Here is a 23,047-nt window from a genome sequence, read left to right as displayed (position 1 = left end):
TTGTGGGCTTTTGGCTGCAATGGAGCAAACTGTGGGACAGTTCCTCAGCTCAAGGAAACAGGACTGACCTCCAGTTCTACTGAAAGAAACACCATTATGAAATAGTGACTCCTCCAGCATCAGTCTCTCTCCCTAAGAAAAGCCTTGTAAATCCCCTATTGGGGCAGAATTTTCAGTAAAAGGGGATTATTGTAGGGTTGCCTTCTAATTCAGTGAGAAGAAATTGAGATTATTGTCATCTGGGAGGGAAATAACCATGGGACTGCAGAGCTGGCCTGGCGTGAGGGAAGCCAGGGGTATCCAGGGATGAAAGGCTCCACCTTCCCCCTTTGTTAAGGGGAGAGCTGGGCTCCCAGCTGGTCCAAAGCCACAGAAGCAGCTCCAGAGGTGAAGAAGACTTGGCTCCCAGTCCCCTGATCCAAAACCTCATGCTCAGAGCAGACAGTGGCATCTTCGCCTTGAGATTCAGTCCCACTGAAGAGTTTTTTTTTCCCCCATGTTTTTTCCATGTTCCTAATAAAACTGAAATCCATAAACCTTTGTTTTCCCATGACAGTCAGTGTGATTTTCCACCAGAGAGGGATGAAAATGGGACACGGTGACTGGGGAGCATCATAGGTTGGAAAAGTAGGGGAACTTGGAGAGCGAAGAGCTTTGGGGTTGGGTTTTTCTCTCCCCCTCGATCTAAAACACGAGGCAGCCACACAAAGCCACCTGACACTGAGTGCATGTGGGCCCCGGGACCTTGCTGAGCACACCCAGCCTGGCCCTCACAGTGGCTGCAAAGTCACACTGGGGAGCCCTGAGGTTTTCCTCTGCAGCAATTTCGGGTCTCTTGGTGTGCAGGATCTGACAATGAGCTGGGCAACGGGCACTGGAACAGTTTGGCTGCATCAGCTGGGGCCTGGTCCCACAGCACCCATCACCTGTAATGTCTTCCATCCCTCCCCACCCCAGAAACACCACCCCATTTTTTGTTGGGTTTTTTTTTTTTTTTAATTACCAAATTAGCATAATTGCACTAAGCTCAGAGCAACTGTTCTCAACCCTTGGTGTGCCATTTTCTGCTTATGTTCCAGGTCTGAAGAAGGCTTCGTTTCCATGAATCTTCTCTTGCATTTTCCAGCTCTACCAGTTGGTCAGGTAACAGTTATTACCTCTCCCTGCACATCTTTCTTCCTGTGCCAGGATCGCTGCCGAGTGTGTGAGTTCCCTCTGGGGAGAGTGCACACGGCGGGATCCCAGGACGCTGCCTGGGCACAGTTCCCGCTTGGGCACTGAGCTCGGAGGGGTGAGATCGTAGCCAAAAAACCTTTTGCCTCCAGTGGTGGGACAGGTTGGGCCATGGCAGGTCCTGGGATCTCACCGTGAATGATATCTGATCACCTCTGAGAGAGGAGTCGCTTGGGTTGGCCGAGACACAGACTCAATTCCCAGAGCTGTGCCTGCCCAGAGCCTGTCCTGGGATGTGTGAGGTGAGGACAAGGGGTCAGTGAGTCCTGGAGCTGTGCCAGGCTGCAGCTGCTTGGCCAAATCAAGCTTGAATAGGAAAAAATGGGTGGAAAAGGCTCTGTGTGCCATGCAACTGCTCTAGTCATGCAGGAGGATGCGGAGGGCCTGGAAGGGTCGGGTGGAATGACAAAGATCATGCATCAGTGTTTGCCAATGGAACAAATATGCATTTTCCAGCTGGCAGCCACCTCTGATCTAACCCTGATTTTGGGATGAGTTTTCATATGGGTTTTAAATCCTCTGTGAAGGAGCTGCTGGGTTGTTGTGGCAGCCCGAGTGCCAATGACCATGCTAGAAAGAAGGATTCCCGTCAGTCACCACCTACCCTTACCTTCTTTGTCTGGGGACAAAAGTGAGCAGTTCAGCTCAGTATTCCTGAATTGGCCAAAGGAGGGGATGTGATGCCCAGAGCAATCCAGTTTCCAAACCAAAACCCATCTTTCCTTGCTTGCACTGTCAGCCACGAGTCTGCTGTGGAGAGTCCTGCAGGAGCCATCTGCATGGGGACACCCTTTTCTATCCCTAAGGAATTTAATGTTTTCCTGGGAAGATTGAGTTCCTTGGAAGCCACACACTTTTTGATGCTATTTCCCTCCAGCCATCTAGAGACCTGTACTTTGCTCCCAATTTATTACATTTTCTGCACTTTACAAGCTCACTACAAAGGGATGGGGTGTGCTGCAACACACCCACAGTGTGGTGTGGGTTTGAAACCATGGATGCTCTAATTCCTCTGGAGACGTTGGGAACGTGGACAAGGCACCGCTACACACACCAAAACCAGCACTCTGTGGGGCCTGAGCATCTCCTGCACTACAACCAGCCAGAAGACCCAATATGTTGTGAATGCTCACTAATTCACCCCTCCTGCCCTGCTCTGGGGATGAGCTGACACATTCCCAGCTGCTTTCACTCAACCAGATGCAGTCTGGGGAGCTGTGATACAGGAAATGATGGGGCTGGGAGGGGGGATCATGAGATTTTTGGCCTGAAAGGTGGATTTGTCTCGTGCTCTCCTGAAACAATGCTTGAATGAAGCCTTGGAATGGGGCTGCCCCAATTCCCACAGCTCCCAGACCTGTGATGGGGCAGCTGGTGGGAGAGTTGGTGTCTTGGGGAGCAAGCTCTGAAGGCTTTTCTAAAACCAGAGGAAAGGGGGGCTTGGGGGTAGCTCTTTCACAGCCCCCCCAGTTGGTGGTTGGCAGGTTGGGGCATTGCTGGAGCCCAGCAAGGGTGGCCCATGCACAGGCCCAGGGGGGCTCAGCAGGGATGGTGGGACATGAGGGAGCAGCCTGGGGGCTGGAAGAGATGAGCCCAAAGCCAGTCTGAGCCCAGCATGTGCTGCTGGCCTCTGGGCCAGCACGGGGACAGTGCAGGGGGTCAGGAAAGGACCAGGGTGTCCTCCCCACCAGGCTGTGGAGCAGCCCCTGCCCCTGGCCAGTGTCCCCAGTGAGGAGCCCACACGATGCTCTGCCTGGGACACCGTCCTTTAATACATGTGCAGTCACACAGGGACATCTCAGGCTGCTCCTGCCAGAGGATGGGGGAGAAGGAGGAGCAGGAGCCATCTCTGAGGCCTCTCTGCATTGGTGGGAGGGGAGGGATGGCCAGTGGGCCCTTGGAACAGCGTGGCCCGTGCAGGTGATACTGGGGAGCTGAGCAGGAGCAGGGCTGATGGCAGTGCTGAAAGAAAGAAGCTCAGGTCTCCTTCCCACACAGTTGTCCACATGTTTCAGCTCAGTGGTGAATTCAGGGTAAGGGTGGACAGAGCACGGAGGGGCAGTGAGGGAAAGGGAGGCAGGCAGCAGGGATGGGGCAGCTCTTCTTCCCGATGCTCCTGTGGGAAAGAAACAGAGCAGTGGGGCAGAAGAGGAGGTTTTGGGCTGCTGTCAGCAGCCTGCAGTCAGTGTCAGCGATGCCCATGATGCACAGGAGGAGTGTGACATGGGCAGCATTGACAAGCTGAGAGAGAACAGCTGCTGGCAGGGGCCCCATGGCAGGGATGTGCGGGACAGATACTTGTCCCAAGTGTGGGGTGGGACAGGGGGATGTGATGCCTTTCTTTTCCGGTAAGGATGGGGTTGGTTTCTGCATTTCCCTGGCCATAAGCACAAATCAGGATGCTGCAGGGAGCACAGGGGAAAGGAGGAGCAGGGCCCTACCTCTCACTGCCCCGTGGGGGACTTGGCAGCGTCGAACATCTTCTTTCTCCCCTCCATCCCCGACATGGCCTCCACGTTCTTGCGCCAGTCGCCCACTTCCACGGGGCGTTCCTGCCGGGAGGGATGCAGGGATGCAGGGGCTGTGGGATGGGGGGAGCAGCAGCCCCACACTGTCCCTGCCCCTTGCACAGAGCCCTCGGCCCTGGAGCACAAGGAGCTGGGGGAGGCAGCTGCCCTGTTGCAAAGACCCTCTACTGCAGATCCAGCTCTGCCGTGTGTCCCTGCATGTGGAGCTGACTGGGAAGGTCTGATCTCCGTGGAGATATCTGGATTCATGTGGATACTCCTCCCTCAAAGCCTGGCTAGATTACATTCGTGCACGAGAAGGCACAGAAGTCCCAGAAAAATTTCTTTAGGAGTTGAAAACCAGCACTTGGGACTTTGGATCGACACCAACACACTGGGGCAGAGGTGAACAAACTCACTTCCTGCCTCGACTTTCCAGCTCCCATAAAACCCACCTCCACCTTCCCCAGGCTTTCAAAGGGGACTGGGATTGCTGCTGTGGCAGTGAGAGCCTGGCAGCCACTTCTAGAGCAGACAGGGGAGGTGATGGCAGCTCTGGGACCATGTGCAGGTATCTGCTCTGCCAATCCACAGCATTCATAGATTACAAACTGTGCCCCGACATCATCTCATGACATCTAAAATGAACCCAGATCCATTCACCACCTGGTGCTAAGGGCTGTAAGCATACTTTTCTATCCAAGGGACTGGAAAAGTACTAGACTAGCAACAGGAGGAAAAAGGAAAAATAGTTGAAAATTGAGATCTCATCCAGTCTGCTGAGCTGAGACCAAAGGGTAAAAGCCCTCTGGGGAGGGCCCCTAGGAAAGCAGCACAACTCTTGCTGTTGGGGCACCTGCACACCCCAGGCAGGTTTGGGCAACCCTCTTCATCACTGGTATTGAGACTTTTCCCTCTCACGCCTCTGCCAAGCTGGTGGGAACTCAGCCGTTTATCTCAGGTCAAGTGTGCTTGCTGGGCTGCTTTGTTTTATCTAATCTGGGTCTGGGAGGTCCCTGGGAGTTTTCTGGATGTTGTTGCTCCCAACAGGAGCTCTCCTGGTTCCCTGGAAAATCAAAGACCAAACTCTCTGCACATGCAGCTCAACAGTCGTGCCAAGGGGGCCCAAATGAAAGACACCCATGTGCTCTAGGAAGGAAGAGCACCATGGACATAGCCCCAAATCTCACTTGTTACCATCCACCTGGCCTGGTCAAACTGCTCCTACGTGATCCTATGACATCCCACAATGGGCAGTGCCTCACAAGGCTCTTTCTGAGGCTGACAAGGGATGACAAGGGCACCCTGGAGAAGGGCAAGGGCATTCCTAGGAAGTATCTCCATCTCTGGCCTCCAGAAGAGTCACCCACCTTCTCTGTGTCCTCCTTCTTGACAGACTTCAGGTTAGCTCTGAGATCCATGGACACCTTGTGCTTGGAGCCCAGCAGAGCCCTCAGCATGGCATCGGCGGACACACGGACTCGCCGCAGGGGGGGCCGCTTGAACTTCCCTCGGAGATCAAGAACTTTGATTTTCAGATCTTTAATCTGCAGGTTGAGGGAAGGAGCGTGAGTGGGAGGTCACTGCGTGGCTGCTTTGCACGAAAAGGTGTGTGAAGCAGGAGTCTCTGCCGACACTGAGCCCCAGAGGGATCTGCGCCTCTCCTGCAGCCACCAGGACCATCCTCACCAAGGCACTGTCCACCCAAGCACAGAGCTGCTGTCATGGCCTCATCCCAGCTGGCTCAGATGGCAGCATTACCACAGGAACCTCTCAGACCCACACAGCGTGACCAGGAGAGTGAGGAGGTTGCCTGTGGACCCCGTGGACAGTTTGAGTTCCCTTGGGCAGGGATGAACCTTGTGCTGAGTGGTGCCTTGCAGAGCAAACACCAGCCCTTAGATAACCCTGGTGCATGTCCCACATCTGAGCTCAATCCAGTCCCTGTCAGACCCCCTTGGAGGCCAGAGCTACCCCCTGGGAGGGAGTTTCTGCAGAGGCAAACAGCCCGTCCTGCCTCCTACCTCCCGGGTGTTATGGTTGCACTTTGCCTCAATGTCGTATCTCTCTTCATCCACAATCTCAACCTTCTCGTGCAGCTCCCTGCACAGGTCCTGGGGGCCAAGCACAACGAGAGAGCAGTGAGTGAGGCCCCTCCATGCTCCCAAGGAGCTCACTCGACCCTTAGACCTGAGAAATACCTGGAGCTGGCTCAAGGAAAGCCCACTGGTGTGCAGCGGTGTAATCCGCTCCGACAGGTATCTTTCCTTTTCTGACTGCTTGTCCACGATCTCCTGATCCCACTCCTCCTTCGCTTTTGCCAGCATCAAACTCTACGAGCACAAGTCAATGGCAGAAGTGTGAACAGGCTCCTCTGTTCCCCTCTGAGCCTACTTGTTCAACATCTGTAGGATGGGACTGTCCCTTCTGCCAAACCTCCTCCCTGCTATAGCTGTGCCCCAAACACACATCAAAAGCTCCCTACCCCTTTTGTGTGGGGACCCCAAAGGCAGAGGGAGCAGCAGAAGCACCTGGGGCTGTGGTGCCAATGGGTGCTGACGTTGGCACTCTCTTTGCTCTGCTTGGGCATTAAATGTTTATCCCAAGCCACATCCCAGGCTTACGCTGCAGAGCTGCTGGAGCACCAACACAGGGGCTGTGGCTTCAGAGCTGAAGGTGTCAGAGCCTCTCCCCACCTCAGTGAAGGAGAGGTGAGGGGAGGTTTGTTTGGTGCTTGGACCACAAAGCCCACATGAGTGAGAAGACAAGTGGTGGGATAGGAGCTGCTCCCCACGGCCCATATTTGTGCCATTCCTCATCACTGTCCCACCAACCACGCACTCCAACCCCAGCTCCTTTCCCCCAGCAACACAAATCCCAGGGAGTTTCCAACCCTCAGGACTCACCTTCAACAAGAGTTTGCGTGAGGCTGTGATCTTGGATTTTCTCTAGGGGAAAGGGGAGGAAAAAGAAAACACCCTTTGAAAACAAACTCACAACAAACGCAGAGCAGCATCGAGATCAATCCTGAAGGGAAAGGCACTTACCTCCCTGCAGGCAGGTGAGCAGCCAGGAAGGAACAATAAGAAACAAGAGAAGAAAACAGGGCATCAGTGAGAGTAAAAAAAAAAGAGGGAAGAGTTAAGGAAAGCATCTTGTGTGACTGCAGTTCGTTCCTTATTTCTGTATCTAATGGTTGCCACCAGCATGTGAGCCAGGTCTGAGATGGTGCTCACTGGAAATGCAGTGGGAGCTCAGAGCCACTGCTTGGAAAGCCAAAATGCCACTCAGATGCCTCAGGTGAGCCCAAAGGGTGCCCATCCTGCCAATCCCAGCTCAGTCCCTGCAGGTCGGGCCACAACACTCTCATCCACCTGAGCAGCCAGGGATGTTTGGATCCTGCTCAGGTTTGAAGGGCTGGGGCTTTGAAGGGAGGTTTCTCCCTTCTCTGCACACCAGAGAACATGTTCTATTTGTACAATGTCCCATGAGGAGCCTCACAGCAAATCAAGTGAGGTGCTGCCCACCTCAGATCCACATTCTGGGATGCAGGCAAGCTTAAAGGTTTGAATTGTGACATCAAAATCACTAATAAGTGTTATTTAAAGATCGTTTTTTGCAAGGGGAATGCCACAGTAGTCTTCAGCTGGGGCCAGGCTCCCAGTTGAACCCCTCCAAGCTCAGACTGCACGAGCAGCCAGGAGAGGGTTTAGTGAATCCCAGGGGACCTCGTGCTACTTACGGCTCTGGCATTGCGGCGATGTGCTGTTGCTCTTCGCCTGCCGAAAAAAAAAAAATAAGAGGGAAGAAGCTGAAACAAACGTGCAAATCCCAAATCCACACAAAGCCAGAAAGCAGCGACAGAACGATCCCGAGGTCCGGTGCTGCCCCGCGCTGTCGGTCGAGGGAAGCGGCTCCGCAGCCTCCACAGCGCTCTGAAACCCCAGGACGAGCCTTCTGGCTCCGGGGAAACCTGATTTCATTTCGGGCAAGCTCCAACCTGCCGCCAGCCGGCCCTGCAGGACTCGGGCTCCTGATCCTCGGGGGTTTTCCCAAGCACGGAGCTGTTCTCCCGCCGGCTGCGTCACCCGCCCCAGCCCGGAGCAAGGGGATGGAGGGGAGTGCGGCTGGAAATCTCGGGAGAAATGGGGTGCCTGGGGCTCCCCGCACTGTGTCGGCTCTGGGAGTCCTGTCCTGCAGTTCCTTGAGGGCAACGGCAGGGATGGGGGAGCCAAAACTCATCGAGGGAGTGATGGAACAAGGGGCACCACCTCTGCCATGGAGCCAGGCTGGCAAAGCTGGGAGTGCTGAGCCTGGAGAAGACTCCTGGGAGACCTTACAGCTCCTTCCAGTGCCTAAAGGGGCTCCAAGAGAGCTGGAGAGGGACTTGGACAAGGGATGGAGTGACAGGACAAGGGGAATGGCTTCCCACTGCCAGAGGGCAGGGTCAGGTGGGATATTGGGAAGGAATTCCTGGCTGTGAGGGTGGGGAGGCCCTGGCACAGGTTGCCCAGAGAAGCTGTGGCTGCCCCTGGATCCCTGGAAGTGTCCAAGACCAGGTTGGACAGGGCTTGGAGCAACCTGGGCTGGTGGAAGGTGTCCCTGCCCATGGCAGGGGGTGGAATGGGATGAGTTTTGAGGTCCCTCCCAACCCAAACCATTCTGGGATTCATTAAGTCACAGCCCACAGTTGAGGAGGTTCCTTTAGCAGCCCCATCCCAGGTGAAACACTCAGGGTTTCATATTTTATCTTTGCTTGGTAATCTCATGCCTTGGCAGCTGCTCCAGACTGTGCTGCCTCCCTCTCTCCCCCAGCCCCACCACTGGCACTACCCTCACTTGCCAAGGAACTGGGGCACTGTGTGAGCCCCAGTAACAGAAAAATACATGGCAAAATGCCAATCATTTTTTTTTCTTTTTCTCTTTCCAACCACCAGTGGCAACCTGATGCCATATTTTAGAAAGAAACAGTATTATCCAGGAGTCTTTTTAGTCCTTTTCCTTAGAAGTGAAATGGCCACACTGGAATTTTTTTTTCCCCTGATCATTTTGCGTCCCCCTAAATTTGGAAAGTGGTTTAAACCCAAAGATTCCTGCTGGGGGAAGGAAAACAGAACAATTCTGGTCTCAAAATGCTGCTGCCAGATGTGCATGCAGCCTGTGCCAAGCAAGTCTCAGGGCACCTCCTGGCTCTGTCCATTTGTCCCTGTCCCCTCCCTGCATTCCCTGCAGCCTGGCCAGAGCTGTGTCCTGAAGGAATGGAGCCTGGGGGAGGGGGGGAGTGAAATGCCATAAAATCCCAGAAAGAATCTCTCCCAGAGCCTCCCAGATCCCTAGATTTACAAGGAAAAATCCCAAGAACAGGAGGTTTTTTTGTCCTCAAAGCCACATCAGTCAGAGCCACCTGTTTCATGCCTTTTGGGAGGTTTTTGGTGCCATGACAAACATCCCAAAGGAAACAAGTCAGCACTGGTGCATTGAGGAGGTCGGGTCCCAGCTGCTCCCCCCTGGTTCATTTCAGGGGTGGCAGAAGAGCCTTTGTCTCTCTGGAGGTGACAAGGGCTGAGTGAAGCCTCTCAGTGTCCCCAGTGTTCCCCGTTGGAGCAAAGCCCAGTGTCCCAACGAGGTGGGATCCACACAGCACCTCAGGCTGATGACCTCTACCAAGGTCAGTCCATTTTTAGGGCCAAATAGTTCCAAATTGCCCTCCCAGGGGACAGCCAGCTGTCCTTACTCAGCTGTGCTGGTAAGACATCCCCAGCAAACCCCAGTGCCAGGACTTTTGGGATCCAGCTGGGTCTGGACCACCCACAAGAGACTTTGATGGGGATGAGAGGATCTGGACAAGCTAATCCTGCACTGTTTGCACTCACCCAGCTGTGAGTCAAACACAGTCAATCCTGACATCCTTCCCCATCCCAGGGGAGACAAACCACAAGCACACTCCCATTAACACGATGCCACACTCTGCCCCTGCCCTTGAACCTCACACCAGTGAGCAGCTAGACTGGGACACACAGGGAAATGCTCCCCAAAGCAGTCCTGTTTGCCAGTTTTCTGAAAAAAACCCAGTCAAATATCAGCTCCAAAATATTTCTCCCCATTGCACCTTCACCAATCCTCTCTCCAAGAGCAAGAGTCTGATCCACCTCAGAGAGGGGCAGACATTCAGACAAATTCACATCCCTCCCTTCCATTGCCACCACGTGCGAGTGCCACGGGTCTCACCTGTGTCACCCCCAGCACACCCAAGGGGCCTCGGGCAGGGGGACACCAGGGCAGTGCCTTACCTGGGGCTGTGCAGGAGGGAGGTGATGCCTGGCCCCCGGAGAGCCACACAGTGCAGGGGGCCAGCACCGAGGGGGAGTATTGAATCGCAGCCCTGCCTGTAAGTGGTCAGTAAAAATAGCACAAATCCCCTCCTGCTGCTGCAGGCGTTTGCTGCGAGTCCCAGCATGCTGTGACGTGCTGCACACACCTGGGGCACTGGCTGGGACACGGGGTGACACACACAGCACCCCTGTGTTAGTGCCCATGTGCCTCATCAGGGCGCCCATGAGCACCCCTTGACTTGGTGGATGTGGATCATCCCAGAAGGGTTTGGGTTAGAACAGACCTTAAAACTCATCTCGTTGTACCCCCCTGCCATGGGCAGAGACACCTTCCACTCTCTCAGGTTGCTCCAAGCCTTGTCCAGCCTGCTCTTGGACACTTCCAGGGATGGGGCAGCCACAGCTTCTCTGGGCACCCTGTGCCAGGGCCTCCCCACCCTCACAGCCAGGAATTCCTTCCCAATATCCCATCTAACCCTGCCCTCTGGCAGTGGGAAACCATTCTCGTTTGTCCTGTCACTCCATCCCTTGTCCAACTCTCTTGGAGCCCCTTTAGGCACTGGAATCCCCCCGGCTTGGGCAGCACTTGCTGCTCACAGGGGTGTTGTGTGTGAACACACAGAGGTACCAGCTCAGGCTGACCAGGCTGTGATAGTGATGCCCATGTGGATGAGGTGTATCCTCGTGGCACCTCTACCTTGCTCCTCTCTGATGTGAAACAGCACCAGAGATGCTGCAAAACCCCTGAGTCTTTCTGGAGGAGACAGAACCTATGAACCGAAACACTGCAGTGCTTTTCCTTTGCAGAAAATCTCTTGATTTTTTTTTTCCTTTCTTTTTGTTGTATGGGTTTTTTTCCTTTTATTTCTTTTCTTTTTTGCTTTCAGTAGGTCTCTGTTGGGTTGGGGGTGGGGGGTTGTGAGCCTGGGGAGATGCTGCAGTGTTGACCCCCCTGCATGATGGGACATAAACAGAACAGCAGAGCAGCACTGGCCAAGGGACTTCCTGGGAGCCACCAGAGAAGAGGATAAACCCCCTCAGCCAGGTTGCTGAGGGGTGATGGGCTAAAACATGGATTTGGGACCAAGGAGCTGTCCCCCTTTGGGGAGAAGGATCATCCAGTCTCCCTTAGTACAGCCCAGTGGGTTGGGATGCTCAAGCAACTTTGAGCCTCTCACAAGCCCTGAAGTTTTCCCAATGAAATTCCTGAAAAGCAGAGAAAAAGCTGCTGTCTCACCCCCCTGCACCCTTCAAAGCCCCTTGCCCAGTGCCCCTGTGGAAGGAGGCTTTGCATGGCAGAGAATCACAGGGCAAGCAGCACCTGTTCCCTGTGATATTTTTAGGGACAAATTTGGGAGCAAACAATTCCCAGCGTGGGGCCCAGCAGGGACAATGCCCGGCATGTTAATCCTGGGGCTATTATGGTCACGGAGGGACACACAGCTGCGTGTGGGGCAGGTCCTGTGGTGGGGGGCAAAGACAGCCCCCCCATCCCACAGAGCCTCCTTCCCCCTGCCTGACACCTGGTGGGAGATCGGTGATGGTGACAGTGGCAGTGCCATCCTTGTGAGAATTGCACTAAACAAATCCCAGTGGGCAGGGGGAAACCCCCCTATGCCCACCCACCTCGGGGACCCCTCCAAGGACCTCTCCCCTTCCCTGGCTCCAAGAGCCAGTGCAGCAGATCTGCTCCAGGCTGCAGAAGAGGAGGAGGATTTAAACCACCCCGTTAGACCTTTATAAGGGAAAAGCCCCATGGGGCCAGGCCTCCAACATCTTTCCTCCCAGCTGCCTTGGGATTGTTTTTGGAGCACAGAGGAGCCAAAATTAGCCTGTGACAAAGGCACTGCATTCCCACAGCTCCCGCTGCCCAGGGATGGGATGGGGGCTGCTTCAGATGCCATTTGCTCCAGGCTCAGGTTTCATCCTCTGCTGGGACCAGGAGAGAGGAGGAGGAAAGGGCAGGCAAGGGATGGGGTAGTGGGACCCCTCGACTTGGGGCTTCCCCATCGGTTTCAAAGCTCCAGCACTGCCGTGGGGGACTGCAGCAGGAGAAGTGGCAGAAGCCTGGGATCTCCCATCCCTTGTCCCCAGCTGACATGATGGGGATGTTTCAGGTCTCCATCTCCAACCCCAGCTCACAAACCACAGTGAGTGAGGGGGCTGTTTTATCAGGTACCACCTGAGGTTGTGCATCACTCTGAGCTTCTGGGGGGTAGGAAGGATCAGGATCTATGGGGCAGAGCAGTGCTGAGGCCAAATTCAAAGCAAAGTAATATTCCTATTACTGAGAGCCACTGATTGAAGTGAAGGGTCCCCATGGGCTGCCACCGAGGGGATGGATGTCAACAGAAAATTCCCAGAGAGCTGTATGGGGAGGTCAGACCCACCCAGGACCAAGTCCCCAGGGACAGCTGTTTGTCCCTAAACGTCCCTGTGACCTACAGGTCACCTGTGTTTGGTCTCTTATGAGTGTGTAAGAGACCAAACACCCTTGGCATGTGTTTAGATGGATGGGGCAGTTTCTCTCTCCCTCTGGACATACCATGTCCCTGGAGGGTGTTGGTGATTCCTCATCCTTGGACATCAGCCTCACAAATGTGGCAGGGGCTTCCACGTCTGCCCTCTGACTTTGGGAAAACCAAAATGGTCTCTGGCTTCTCAGGGTCTTGGGACTCCAAATTCAAAGGTATCTGTCACCTGTGAGTGGTTTAGTTGTCCCACATGAAGCCAATCTGCCTGAAGAAATAGACTTGCAGCAATCTCTTTCCCTCTCTGGAGCCTTCCCATCCATCCCATCCTTGCCCTCTTCCAAGCACCGTCCTAGTTTTGACAACCCCGGTGGAATTTTCAAAGACAACAGACTCCCCAGGGCATCCAGGACAGACTTAGAAACAACAGCTGAGCCTCTGGTGTCCTTTGCGACCCAACCTCCAAACAAGTCCATCCCAACCCTCAGCTGCCAGTCTCAGAGCCAGCCCCCAGTGCCAGGCAGAGGGCAGGAGACCCCCGGCTGCCTCAGGGACAGAGGATGCCTCACAGACTCACCATGGGGGTAGGAGAAGGTTTTCCCTCTGTGAGACAGCTCAGAGACAAGGGGACATTGAGGTCACCTCCTCCAAGCAAGGTGACTGCAAGGCTGCAGGGTCATGTTGCAGTGTAATTGTGAGAGTCCATGGGACTTGTCCTGATCACAGAATCAGCTGGGTTGGAAAGGACATCTGAGATCAAGTCCAACCCTTGATCCAACCCCGCTGTGGTTCCCAGCCCATGGCACTGATGCCACATCCAGTCTCTTCTTAAAAATCTCCAGGGATGGAGAATCCACCACTTCCCTGGGCAGCCCATTCCAATGGCTGACCACCCTCTCTGGAAAGAATTTCTTCCTAATATCCAACCTAAACCTCCCCTGGCACAGCTTAAGACGGAGCCCTCTTGTCTTACTGCCTGGGAAAAGAGACCAACCCCCAGCTGGCTCCCCCCTCCTGGCAGAGAGTTGCAGAGAGTGAGGAGGTCTCCCCTGAGCCTCCTCTTCTCCAGGCTGAACAGCCCCAGCTCCCTCAGCCTCTCCTCACAGCACTTGTGCTCCAGTCCCTTCCCCAGCCTCGTTGCTCTTGATGAATGGTTCCACCTGGGTGTTTCTCCTACAGATCATCTGGCAGCTCTCACCCCTCACGAGCTGCTGGAAGGATCCATCGAGTCCCACCTGCTCCATGGATTGGTGACAGCAGGGGTGAAAACCTCCAGAATGTTCTCCAACAGCTGATGCTTTCTGCAGCCCTGGGAAGGATTCCCTCACTCTGCTGCATCTGTGAGTGAGTCCCACCAGACCTGGGCAATGCCCCGAGGCACCGAAGCAGAGCAGGCAGTGGGGACAGCCGTGGAGATGGAAAGTGCACCAGAATTTGGATAATCATCACAGCCCAACCTGGCAACCAGCACAGCCCCAGGCCAGACCCCAAACATGCCCCACAGGGCTGAGACATCTCTGCCAGCTCAGGGATCTCCACCCCTTTGCATGAGCCCCAGGACAGCCACATCTCCTGCTGCCCAGCAGGGCAGATGCTTCTCATCCCTTTGGGATCTGCTGCTCCTTGTCCTGGTCTCCCAGGGCGAACACAGCTGATCCTGCACCTGGAGAGCCCCATCTTCTCCAGCCACAGCCCCTGTTCTCAGAACCCCAACCTGACTGGATATCCTCTTGTACGTGGTGCAGCTGGGGATGGTGCCTGTGACAGCCCCTTCATCCATGGGCATGAGACTGATTCTTCCCACTTGGCTGCAGGCAGCAAATCCATGTGGAAGCGGCTGTGGGGCTGCATCCAGAAGCAGGATAATTTCCCTAAAATGTGAGAAAGACCTTCCACTTCTAGAAATGTTGTGGGACAATTTCTTTTTCTCATCTTAGGTACTCTGGGGAGATGTGAAATGTTTGCAGAAGGTGTCAAAGCTGAGGAGGGTTCTTGGAAAGCCAACAGGCCCTTTGTGAACAGCACATGCTCCTGCCTGGTGCCACTGGCACATAGAAACATATTTACTAAATAAGGAGAAATTATCTACTTTGGCACAGTGGGAAGACATTATTGAAATGGAGCTGAGCCACCCACTGAAGACTTAAAGCTTTCCATGGTTTTGCCAAGTGACACATGAAACCTTCCTAATGTTGATCTTGTCAGCTCCTATAACCAGGAGGAAGATATTGGCTGTTCTGTGTCAGTGGGTGGCCACGGTTCAACAGCGATGTCAGTTTGAATATCCCAAAATCCAGGCTGCTTTTCAGCCTGAGGCAAAATATTCCACAGGAAAAATAAAAGACTATTCCAAATAATCCAAAATTTCCAGCCCAGGCAGGGACCCTGATATACTTTTTGGACATTTTCAGGGTATTTCCAGGCCCTCCCACCTACCTCTGAGACACCTGATGCATTTCAGCATCCCCTTTTGGCTGGAATGGGCTACCCCCACTCCCAGAGCAGCCCAGTGACTCCTGCTCAGGGGTGGTGGGTGACAGATGGATGCTGGGATGTGCTGCTTGGTCCGTCTGCAGTTCCAGCAATGTGTCGTCCCTATTTTTGTTTCTTTCTGATGAGCTCCAACCCTCCCACTGGCTCCCATAGCCCCAGTCCACTGGTGGGTGGTGGTCACAGCCACACTCCTCAACCTCCCTGGGACACCCTCTCCAAGACACACCACCAGGACACTGTGGAACCCCCACTGCAATCCCTGAAATCCCTGCCTGGGCCCCCTCAGCATCCCAAGCTCCATGTTTTGACAACAGCATTTCTTCCTACACCCAAATCCAAGAGGACGTCAGTGGAGGTGGCCAAGCCCCCCCCCAGCAGTGGTGTGGACATCCTGGCCCTCTGCTCCCCTGGAGTGTGGGCACACAGACATCACAGGGCTCTGGGAAGTTTTCCAGCCGGGCAGTGGGCAGGTGTTGGCTTCCAACCCAAAATCCAGTGATTTAGGAACTGTAGTTGAGGATGGTCAACAATGAAATAACTTTAGGAGCATCTGAAGGAAGTCAGACACATGACCCAAAGCTAAAAAAAACCAGAACACTGCTTTGCTACAGCTGTGATTTCCTTTTCTTTTCACTTTTGCGTGAGGAAAGACCACCCACAAAGTCAGGGATGGTCACAGGAGAAGGGAGGCAGTGCCAGCCTCTCCACAGGGCACACGGTGGTGGAGGAGGTACACATGGTCTCACCTACCAAAAGCATTGGCACCATCACCCCCACTGCCCACCCTGGCACTTGGGGGGTGGGGGGGGTCCAGCCAGCCCCAAACTGACCCCAAACCCAGAGCCTGGATTTCATCAGGTGGAAAAAAAGGGCCCTGAAGCTCCTCCTTCCCCCTCTGCTGCACTTACCACATCCCCAGGGTGCTGCAAGGAGGGTGCCAGTCCCTGCCCCCCTGGGTGCTGGCAGAGCCCCTGCCCCAGGCCGAGGCACAGGGCAGCCCCCAGCCCGGGCAGAGCAGCCCCAGCACTGGGGCATCTTTGGAGAAGTGCAGGGAGGGCTGATGGAGCAGGGGCACTGTGGGGCTGGGAGCAGAAAAGCCAGATTTTCAGGCTCCTGCCTTTGAAGTCCCACAGCTCCAGGGCACCTTGCTGCATTTTGAGGCTCTGCACTGAGCCCCAGCTCTACTTGGGGGCCCTGGCACTGGGGTCCCCTGGCCTCATTGAAGCAGGAGCCCATGTGCTGGAGGGGCTGCGAGGCCACATACCTACCAACCCCGTGTTTTGCCTCAGTTTCCCCACCTCTGGAGGCATTAGAAACACTTCCCATGGTCCTCTCCCTGCTTTTCAGGCTGGCTGGGAGTGTGCTGGCACCACATCCCTGGTGCTGGGGGACACACCAGCTGCCAGCCCTGTCCCTGCTCTGCTCCCTGCTCCGAGTCACTTGGCTATTTATTTGTTTTTCAGCCTCTGGGTGACCTTTTCCTCTGCATGAGTAATTCAGCCCTCACAGGCAGCGGGTGAAGCCGTCCCACCTCCCACCTGCTGGCACTGGCTCTGCTCTCACCCCCAGCCTCAGCTCCCAGGGTCAGGAATCTGCCCCGAGAGGATGGATTGGGCAGATGTGTGTGTCTGCACACAAGGAACTCCCAGACCTGGGGGGTTTGGGGAGCAGTGCAGGCCCTGGAGGATACGTGGTCCAGGGGCTCTGGCTTTGGGTCGTTCAGCAGAGCGATGGGAGGGCTCAGGGTGGGGATGGAAAAGCTTGGCTTTCCTCATGCCTGGGCCCAAAATGCTGACATAGCAATTTGGCTTCTCTTTCTCTTCCTCTCCCTCTATTAACTGCCCACGTTTCTCCCCAGCTCATGGGTACTGTGGTCTCTCTGCTGCCTCACTCATCCATACACAGCGGATGTGCCACAGCCAGGGCTGGCACCTACAGCCACACACATCTCAACCATTTTCTCCCCCAGTTTGTTGTTGGCAGTTGGAAAACAGAAAATAGCTATTTATGGTGAGCAAGAGAGCAGAAAAGCCAAAAATGGGGAGTCACACTGCCCAAAACTGGCAACTTTGGAAACCCCCCTTGCACTGGGTTCTCCCCACCCCTGGTACCCTCCACAGCACAGGCTCGGGATGCACACAGGGCTTTGAATGAGCCTCCCTGAATGCCCTGACTCAGGGAGCTGGAGATTTAAGAAAAACCTCAGGAGAGAGATCCTTGCCATGGAAATGCTGTGTGAGCACCAGCACCTTCCTGACAGCCCCATTTTCTTCCAAAATGTGTGTGGGGATCTGTTTTGGGGGCTGGTCCACACAAGGCTCCACACCTAGAACATCTCCTGTGGATGGGGCCCCAGGTCCCACCATCCCTGGAGCCCACCATGTTGCTGCCATAGCAATGGGATGGTGCAAAGCTCCATCTGCACTGTGTTTGGGTCCAGCTTCATCTATGTGCCCCCCCAACTTGCCCCCTCCAGCTTCTCTCCACTCACAAGCCAGCAGGCTCTCAGCAAACACAGCTCTGAGAACCAGGTGGCCAAGGAGGCTTCCTTGGGTGGAAAAACACCCAAATGCCTGTTCCAGCACTGAGCCAGCACAAGCCTGGCCCTGCACGGTGAGCAGACTCCAGCCACCATCCCTCCCCGGAGCCACCTTGGCTCTGCCCTGGCACGGGGACAGGACCCCGTGGGCCCCATGGGGTCTGGCAGAGGTGGCTGGTGTGCAGGCTGGGGCCAGCAGCCACAGCCCGAGGGGACAGGACACTGCTCTCCCCCGTTCCCACGCGGCCGGGCAATCTCCGGCAGGATCTGCAGCAGCCGCGGGGCTGGGGCTCAGGCTCCGGCTTGCGGAGCTCGGTGGCTCCAGGCGCTGGTGTCTGCGCTGCCTGTCGGGGCAGGGCCGTCCCTTCCCCTGCCCGCAGAGCCGGAGCGCTGCTCCCGCGTCGCCTGCCCACAAACCACCGTGGGAATCCCTGGGGACACGGGAGCAGTGGGATGGGTGACCAGAGAGGCTCGGGGCAGCAGTGGGGGGGGCTTTGGAGCCCGACTCTGGGATGCTGGTTTAGGGGGATGCCAACAATCAGCAAAGCTCTGTACAGGATTTGTGCTCTCCTCTACACTGCAGGGTCCCACAAATCAAAGCAACACCAGGGTAAGAAGCAGAAGGTCCTGTTTGGGGACAGTTTTGGTACAAGGAGTGGGGGTCCCCAGTGCCCTCCCAGCATTCCCCATCATCTCAAGGACATCCCAGGGTGGGACAAAATCCAGCCCCTTCTCAACATGGGGGCTCAGGGGGAGCTGTGTCCCCAGCCACATCCATCTGTCCCAGTGTCACTGTCACACAGGCAGAGCTCCCTGTTCCACTGCTTCCTTCGGGCACAGCCTCATCCATCCCCTGTCCCGCAGGAGAGGCCCAGGGGTCCCCACCAGTGCACCAAGGTCCTGCACATGTCAGCTGAAGGGTGGTGGGTCCCTGGACAAGGATGTCACCTCCTGCCATGTCCTTTGCCCCTTTGTGCCAAGGGGATGTGGCTTGGCCCCTGCTGCCGTGCCAGGCCAGCCCCTGCAGTGCCTCTGTCCTGCCCCAGAGCAGGGGGAGCCAGTGCCCGCACTGGCCTCTCCGGGGCCACCGTCCTTGTCCTTGGGCTGCACAGCAGTGGCCTCACTTGCCCGCTGGGATCCCGTTTTCCCCACCTCCTGCCGAGCCGAGAGCCATCTCCATCCGACTCCTTGGATGCTGCGTGTCCATGGGCTGTCCCACTGGGGCTGTGTCGAACTGCACCACTGCAGAGAGAAGGCGCCTGTCACCCACCTGGCCAGTGCTGGGACATGGGGCAGGGCCCAGCCCTGAGGGGACTGGGGTCCAGAGCCAGCCACCATCCTCACCCCATCCCACGTGCAAGATGGCAAAGGGTCCCATGACCCTCAGGCCACCGCAGACAGAGGGAGGATGATAGAAAGTCCCTCTCCAGAGATGGGGGATAAAAACCTATGGGGGCGTCCCAGCCAGTGCGGGGGGACACAGGACTACCACCCTTGCAGACCACCCGAATCCATGGGACCTCTGTGATTCCCCTGGGGAAGCCAAACCCCTCAGAGATGGGACCCGGTGGCCAGGGACCTCCTCCCCCAGTGGGTCCTGCACCCCAACCCGCGGTGCAGCGGCGGGTCTGGTACCTGCTCGGCAGCTGTGCCGGGCGCGGACGACCTGGATCGCCTGCTGGTTCTTGAAGCGGACGAGGCCCATGGTGATCTCGGCGTTCCAGCCCGGGTCCTCCTGGGCACAGCGGAAGTCAATCTCGTGGCTGTCGTCCATCACCACTGTGAAGTAGATGTGCCGCTCCTTCCACTCCACGCACTCCACCGCCTTCATGCGGGCGAAGCTCAGCTCCTTGCGCCGCGAGCCCTTGGGCTCGAAGAGCTGCAGCCCCTTCTCTGTCAGCAGGCACCGCTTCTTCTTCCAGAGCTGTAGCAGCCCCCCACTCCGCTTCTCCAGCACCCCCTCCCTCAGCACCTTCTCGGGGGTCATAGCGGCCCCTCGGCCCCCGGGATCCTCGGCACCTCCTGTGGGCTCAGCCAGGCATCACCCGCTGGGGGATTTCCAGCCCCTTCACGTCAGAGCTGAGCTTCCCGGGGCCGGGACCCCCACGGTGGCTGTGCTGCCCTCCTCGGGGCTCTCCCTGCGCTGCGCTCCCACCTCTCAGAAAGGGTGAGCAATGGGGTGCCCCATGCCGACCTCAGCCCTGTTGCTGGGGCTCTGCTCCCTGCCCCGTGCAGCGTGTGGGATCCCGGCGCCGCGTGCCCCAGGAGCTGTCGCTACATGCCCGGCCGCTCTCCCACTCGCATTCCTCCCGCCTCGCCTGGCCCCTCCTGCGCTCAGGCTCCCTTCACGCCCAGGCGAAGCCCGGCCAGGCCCCACTTCACCCAGGAGGTGCTTTTGGGGTGCCCGCAGGCAGGTGCTGCCCCACGGTCCTTGTGTGAACAGGCAGGGTGTGGGATGGGTCTGCACGGCAGCAGTGCCAGGGCTCAAGGACTTCTGCACGGCAGCCCAGGCATGGAGTGCAGGGCCAGCTGTTGGGGGTACAGCACCAGCTGTTGGGGGTACAGCACCAGCTGTTGGGGGGTGCAGCCCCACTGGCACAGGGCTATAGGGTGCAGTGCCAGTGGGCACAGTCGGCTGTGGGGTGCAGTACCAGCTGGAGAGGGGACCCTGCATAAAATGCCAGCCAGGAAGGGGTTACAGAGTGCAGTGCCATCAGGGTTGGGGGGCTGTGCAGTGCAGTGCCAGCAAAGAAGGCACAAGGGGGTGCAGTGCCAGGGCAAGGGGTTACAGGGTGCAGTGGCAGCAGGGGCAGGGGGCTATGGGGTTCAGTGCCAGCCAGAGCATGGGGTTATGAGCTGCACTGACAGCCAGGGCAGGGGGTTATGTGGTGTTGTGCCAGCTGCAACAGAGGCCTGTGGGTGCAGCACCAGCCAGGCAGGGGCTGTGGGGACCACTGAGTGCAGTCCAAGAGGGGAGTCAAAAGCAGAGAGCAGACAGTAGCAATGGGAACAACCCTTGACACCCACCACCCACCCAGCCACGCACCCAGGGGTGCTGGGCCACCCCTCAGCACACAGAGCTCCCATGCCCCAGATCTGCTGGGACAGGGACTTGAAGTCCCCAGGCTGTCCCACAGCAAGGACCAGCATCCCCCAGCCTCGTGTGACCTGTGCAGGGGGGATGAGCTGTCAGAGCGGGGCTGGGACAGCACAGCACAGCCCAGTCCCGCCTGAGTCCTCCCTCCCCTGCAGCGAAACACCAGTCTCCTTTCCAGCCCGTCTCGTTCCCGGCCACTGCAGCTCCGTCTGTTCCCGTGCCAGCACCTGGCACCGAGGGGTTCATGGTGCCGTGCTGGGCTGCCAGGGGGACATCTGGGGACTTGTGCTGGCTGTGGGCTGCTGGACAGGGTGATGGTCACAGCCTGCTGGGCTACTGGATGTGCCCCCCACAGATGTTGAGGGTGTGGTTCCTTCACCCAGGTGAGGTCTGGAATGGGAAAAAGTTCCCCCAGAGATGTGCCAGGGTCATCGATGGGGGCTGGAGGCCTCTGATCAGCCCATGGCTCCTTGGCACTCAGCCATCAACCCAGCACTCACCTCCTGGATCACCCTGCCCGTGCCCCTGCAGATCACAATCCCATAGAGCCTCTGGATGGAGCCCCTCTTCCCCCAGTCCCTCCATCCTTCCTTCCCGGTCCTTCCCGGGGGCTTTGCTTGCAGCTGGCGTGGCCAGGGGGCAAGTCTGCAGCGGTGATGAGATGCACCTCATTATCCCTCATTAAGAGGGCAGGGCAGCTGTCGGAGCCAGGAACTGGTTCGTGCTCCCTGGGGCCAACCTCACCACGCTGGCAGAGATCCCGGGTGTCCCAGGAGACCCGGGTTCCTGACGTCAGGTGGCCCCGGCTCCCCTGCGGCCCTCACCACCCCCACAGTCGGGGGGCCAATGCCTCCCCGAAGGTCACCTGAGCACCCCAGCACCTCCAGGAGGAGCAGATGTGTGGGTCCCCTTCCACAGGCTGTTTTCCCATGCACAGGTAAAGCTCAGCTCTGGGGATGCTGAGCCCTGGAAGCTTGGGGGTTGTGTAGTTTTGGGACGGTTGCTCCCAGTGCTGCTCTGGTAAGCTGGGATGGCTGTGGGCAGTTTTGTGTCAGCATCCAGCTCAAGCTCCATCCTCACAGCACAAGGGAGAGCCAAGGGCTGCCAAACCCTCTGCCCAAGACGCCAGCTCTGCTGCTCACTGTGCTCTCTGCCTTTCTGGACTCCAGCCACCAAGGGAAGGTGATCGGCCCACAGCTGTGGGTGTGAAGGAGCTTTGACAAGGTCCTTCCCGCTCCCCTCTCCCTGTCTGTCTGTTCCCAGATCCACAGGGCAGGAGGCCCATCTTGCTGGGCTGCCTGGGGGATGACCTTGCAGCTCCTGCTCTCTAGCAAAGCCAACAGGACTCGCTGTGCCAGGCTGCTCCGTGGCCACCCACGGTCCCCACGCTCATCCCGTCCACACAGAGCCCCCAGGGCAGGTAACGGGGCTCAGTCCTGCCCTGAGGTGACATCCTCACAAAGCACAGTGGCACTGTGACATCCCCTGCCACAAGGGCCACTGGCCATGGGGCTCAGAGGCTCCAGTCTGACCCTTTAAGTGGTGTCATCACCACCAGGCTCCAGGGTCCTTGGCCACGAGTTGACCCTCTGGTTCATCTCTTCAGGGGCAGGTTTGGGTCCCACAGCCCCTTTCCAAGGCTGGCAGGCCCCCGAGGGGTGTGAACTGTTGGACACAGCCAGGGCCTGCTGCCTCTAAAGGGAGCTGGACATCCCTGGGGCCGGGGCCCTGCCGTGCTCAGTGACCAGCAGATGGTCAGAGCTGTCCCACTGCAGGGCAGGGGATGTCCAAAACACACATCTAATCTCTCCCAGCCTGTCTCCAGAGCAGAGGGGCTCCCACTCCTCCCCTCTCTGACAGAACCTCTACAGCTATGGGCAGAAGGGACTAAAGACTGACTTGTTGTGGTTTTATTGACTAACTAGCATTGCTTGAGCATGATCCAGTCTGTGGCACATCCAGCTGACGTTGCAGCAGCTCAACATCCCTCATATGCTCCCGGAGAAGGCAGCAGCTTCCTGACCCCCCTCATGCCTCCATGGGGAAGCAGGGCCTCTGCCAAGTGAAGGAACCAGGTTTCTGTCTCCACTCTGAGGGTAGTACATGAGCCCTCCGTGCTGCAGCTCCCGACCCCACCACATCCCTGCACCTGGGCTGCTGCTCCACATGTCAATGCCACCATCAAACCCAACCACACATCCCAGAGCAAAGGGACATGCTAGATTCTGGGTCCCAGGCTGGGAAACCTGGAGGGAGGGGGGAATTTTTGGAGGTGTTAAAGAGCTTACTCCCCATCTCAGCTTCAAAAACACCATGGGTGTTCAAAAACATGAGGGTGCAATGAACAGCAGAAAGTGCTTGAGTCAATAGAGGAG

The 23,047-nt window shown here is 56.8% G+C and overlaps 2 protein-coding genes across 3 annotated transcripts; both read right to left on the bottom strand.

Moving 5' to 3' along the window:
* Positions 1-2,981: 2,981 nt before the first annotated feature.
* On the bottom strand, positions 2,982-10,045 carry TNNI1 (troponin I1, slow skeletal type). Of its 2 annotated transcripts, XM_027665719.1 has the most exons (8): positions 10,031-10,045; positions 7,479-7,519; positions 6,647-6,688; positions 5,942-6,073; positions 5,765-5,854; positions 5,111-5,287; positions 3,675-3,785; positions 2,982-3,349 (listed from the first exon to the last, which is right to left on the bottom strand). In XM_027665719.1, exons 4-7 carry the CDS (start codon positions 6,065-6,067, stop codon positions 3,678-3,680), a joined length of 501 nt encoding a protein of 166 aa, XP_027521520.1. In that variant the 5' UTR covers positions 6,068-6,073; positions 6,647-6,688; positions 7,479-7,519; positions 10,031-10,045; the 3' UTR covers positions 2,982-3,349; positions 3,675-3,677. The 2 variants fall into 2 exon arrangements, with proteins under 2 accessions (XP_027521520.1, XP_027521519.1); XM_027665718.1 differs by lacking the exon at positions 10,031-10,045 and having other exon boundaries at positions 7,479-7,543.
* An 8,493-nt stretch (positions 10,046-18,538) lies between these two features.
* On the bottom strand, positions 18,539-20,101 carry PHLDA3 (pleckstrin homology like domain family A member 3). Its single transcript, XM_027665720.1, has 2 exons — positions 19,211-20,101; positions 18,539-18,817 (listed from the first exon to the last, which is right to left on the bottom strand). Exons 1-2 carry the CDS (start codon positions 19,560-19,562, stop codon positions 18,696-18,698), a joined length of 474 nt encoding a protein of 157 aa, XP_027521521.1. The 5' UTR covers positions 19,563-20,101; the 3' UTR covers positions 18,539-18,695.
* Between the last annotated feature and the right edge of the window lie 2,946 nt (positions 20,102-23,047).

The sequence above is a fragment of the Corapipo altera genome, unplaced genomic scaffold (assembly GCF_003945725.1).
Source record: "Corapipo altera isolate COAL_440 unplaced genomic scaffold, ASM394572v1 202, whole genome shotgun sequence".
NCBI classification, from domain to species: Eukaryota; Metazoa; Chordata; class Aves; order Passeriformes; family Pipridae; genus Corapipo; species Corapipo altera.
Note: the sequence above shows the minus strand (reverse complement) of the source record. Positions and strands in the feature narration are given on the sequence as shown.

Coding starts and splice junctions, on each gene's coding strand:
- TNNI1 (XM_027665719.1), bottom strand. CDS start 6,067: ATGCTGGCAAAAGCGAAGGAGGAGTGGGATCAGGAGATCGTGGACAAG. Junction 5,855..5,941: donor TTTCCTTGAGCCAGCTCCAG/GTATTTCTCAGG, acceptor CTTGGCCCCCAG/GACCTGTGCAGGGAGCTGCA. Junction 5,288..5,764: donor GCAACCATAACACCCGGGAG/GTAGGAGGCAGG, acceptor CTCAACCTGCAG/ATTAAAGATCTGAAAATCAA.
- PHLDA3 (XM_027665720.1), bottom strand. CDS start 19,562: ATGACCCCCGAGAAGGTGCTGAGGGAGGGGGTGCTGGAGAAGCGGAGT. Junction 18,818..19,210: donor CCGGCACAGCTGCCGAGCAG/GTACCAGACCCG, acceptor TTCTCTCTGCAG/TGGTGCAGTTCGACACAGCC.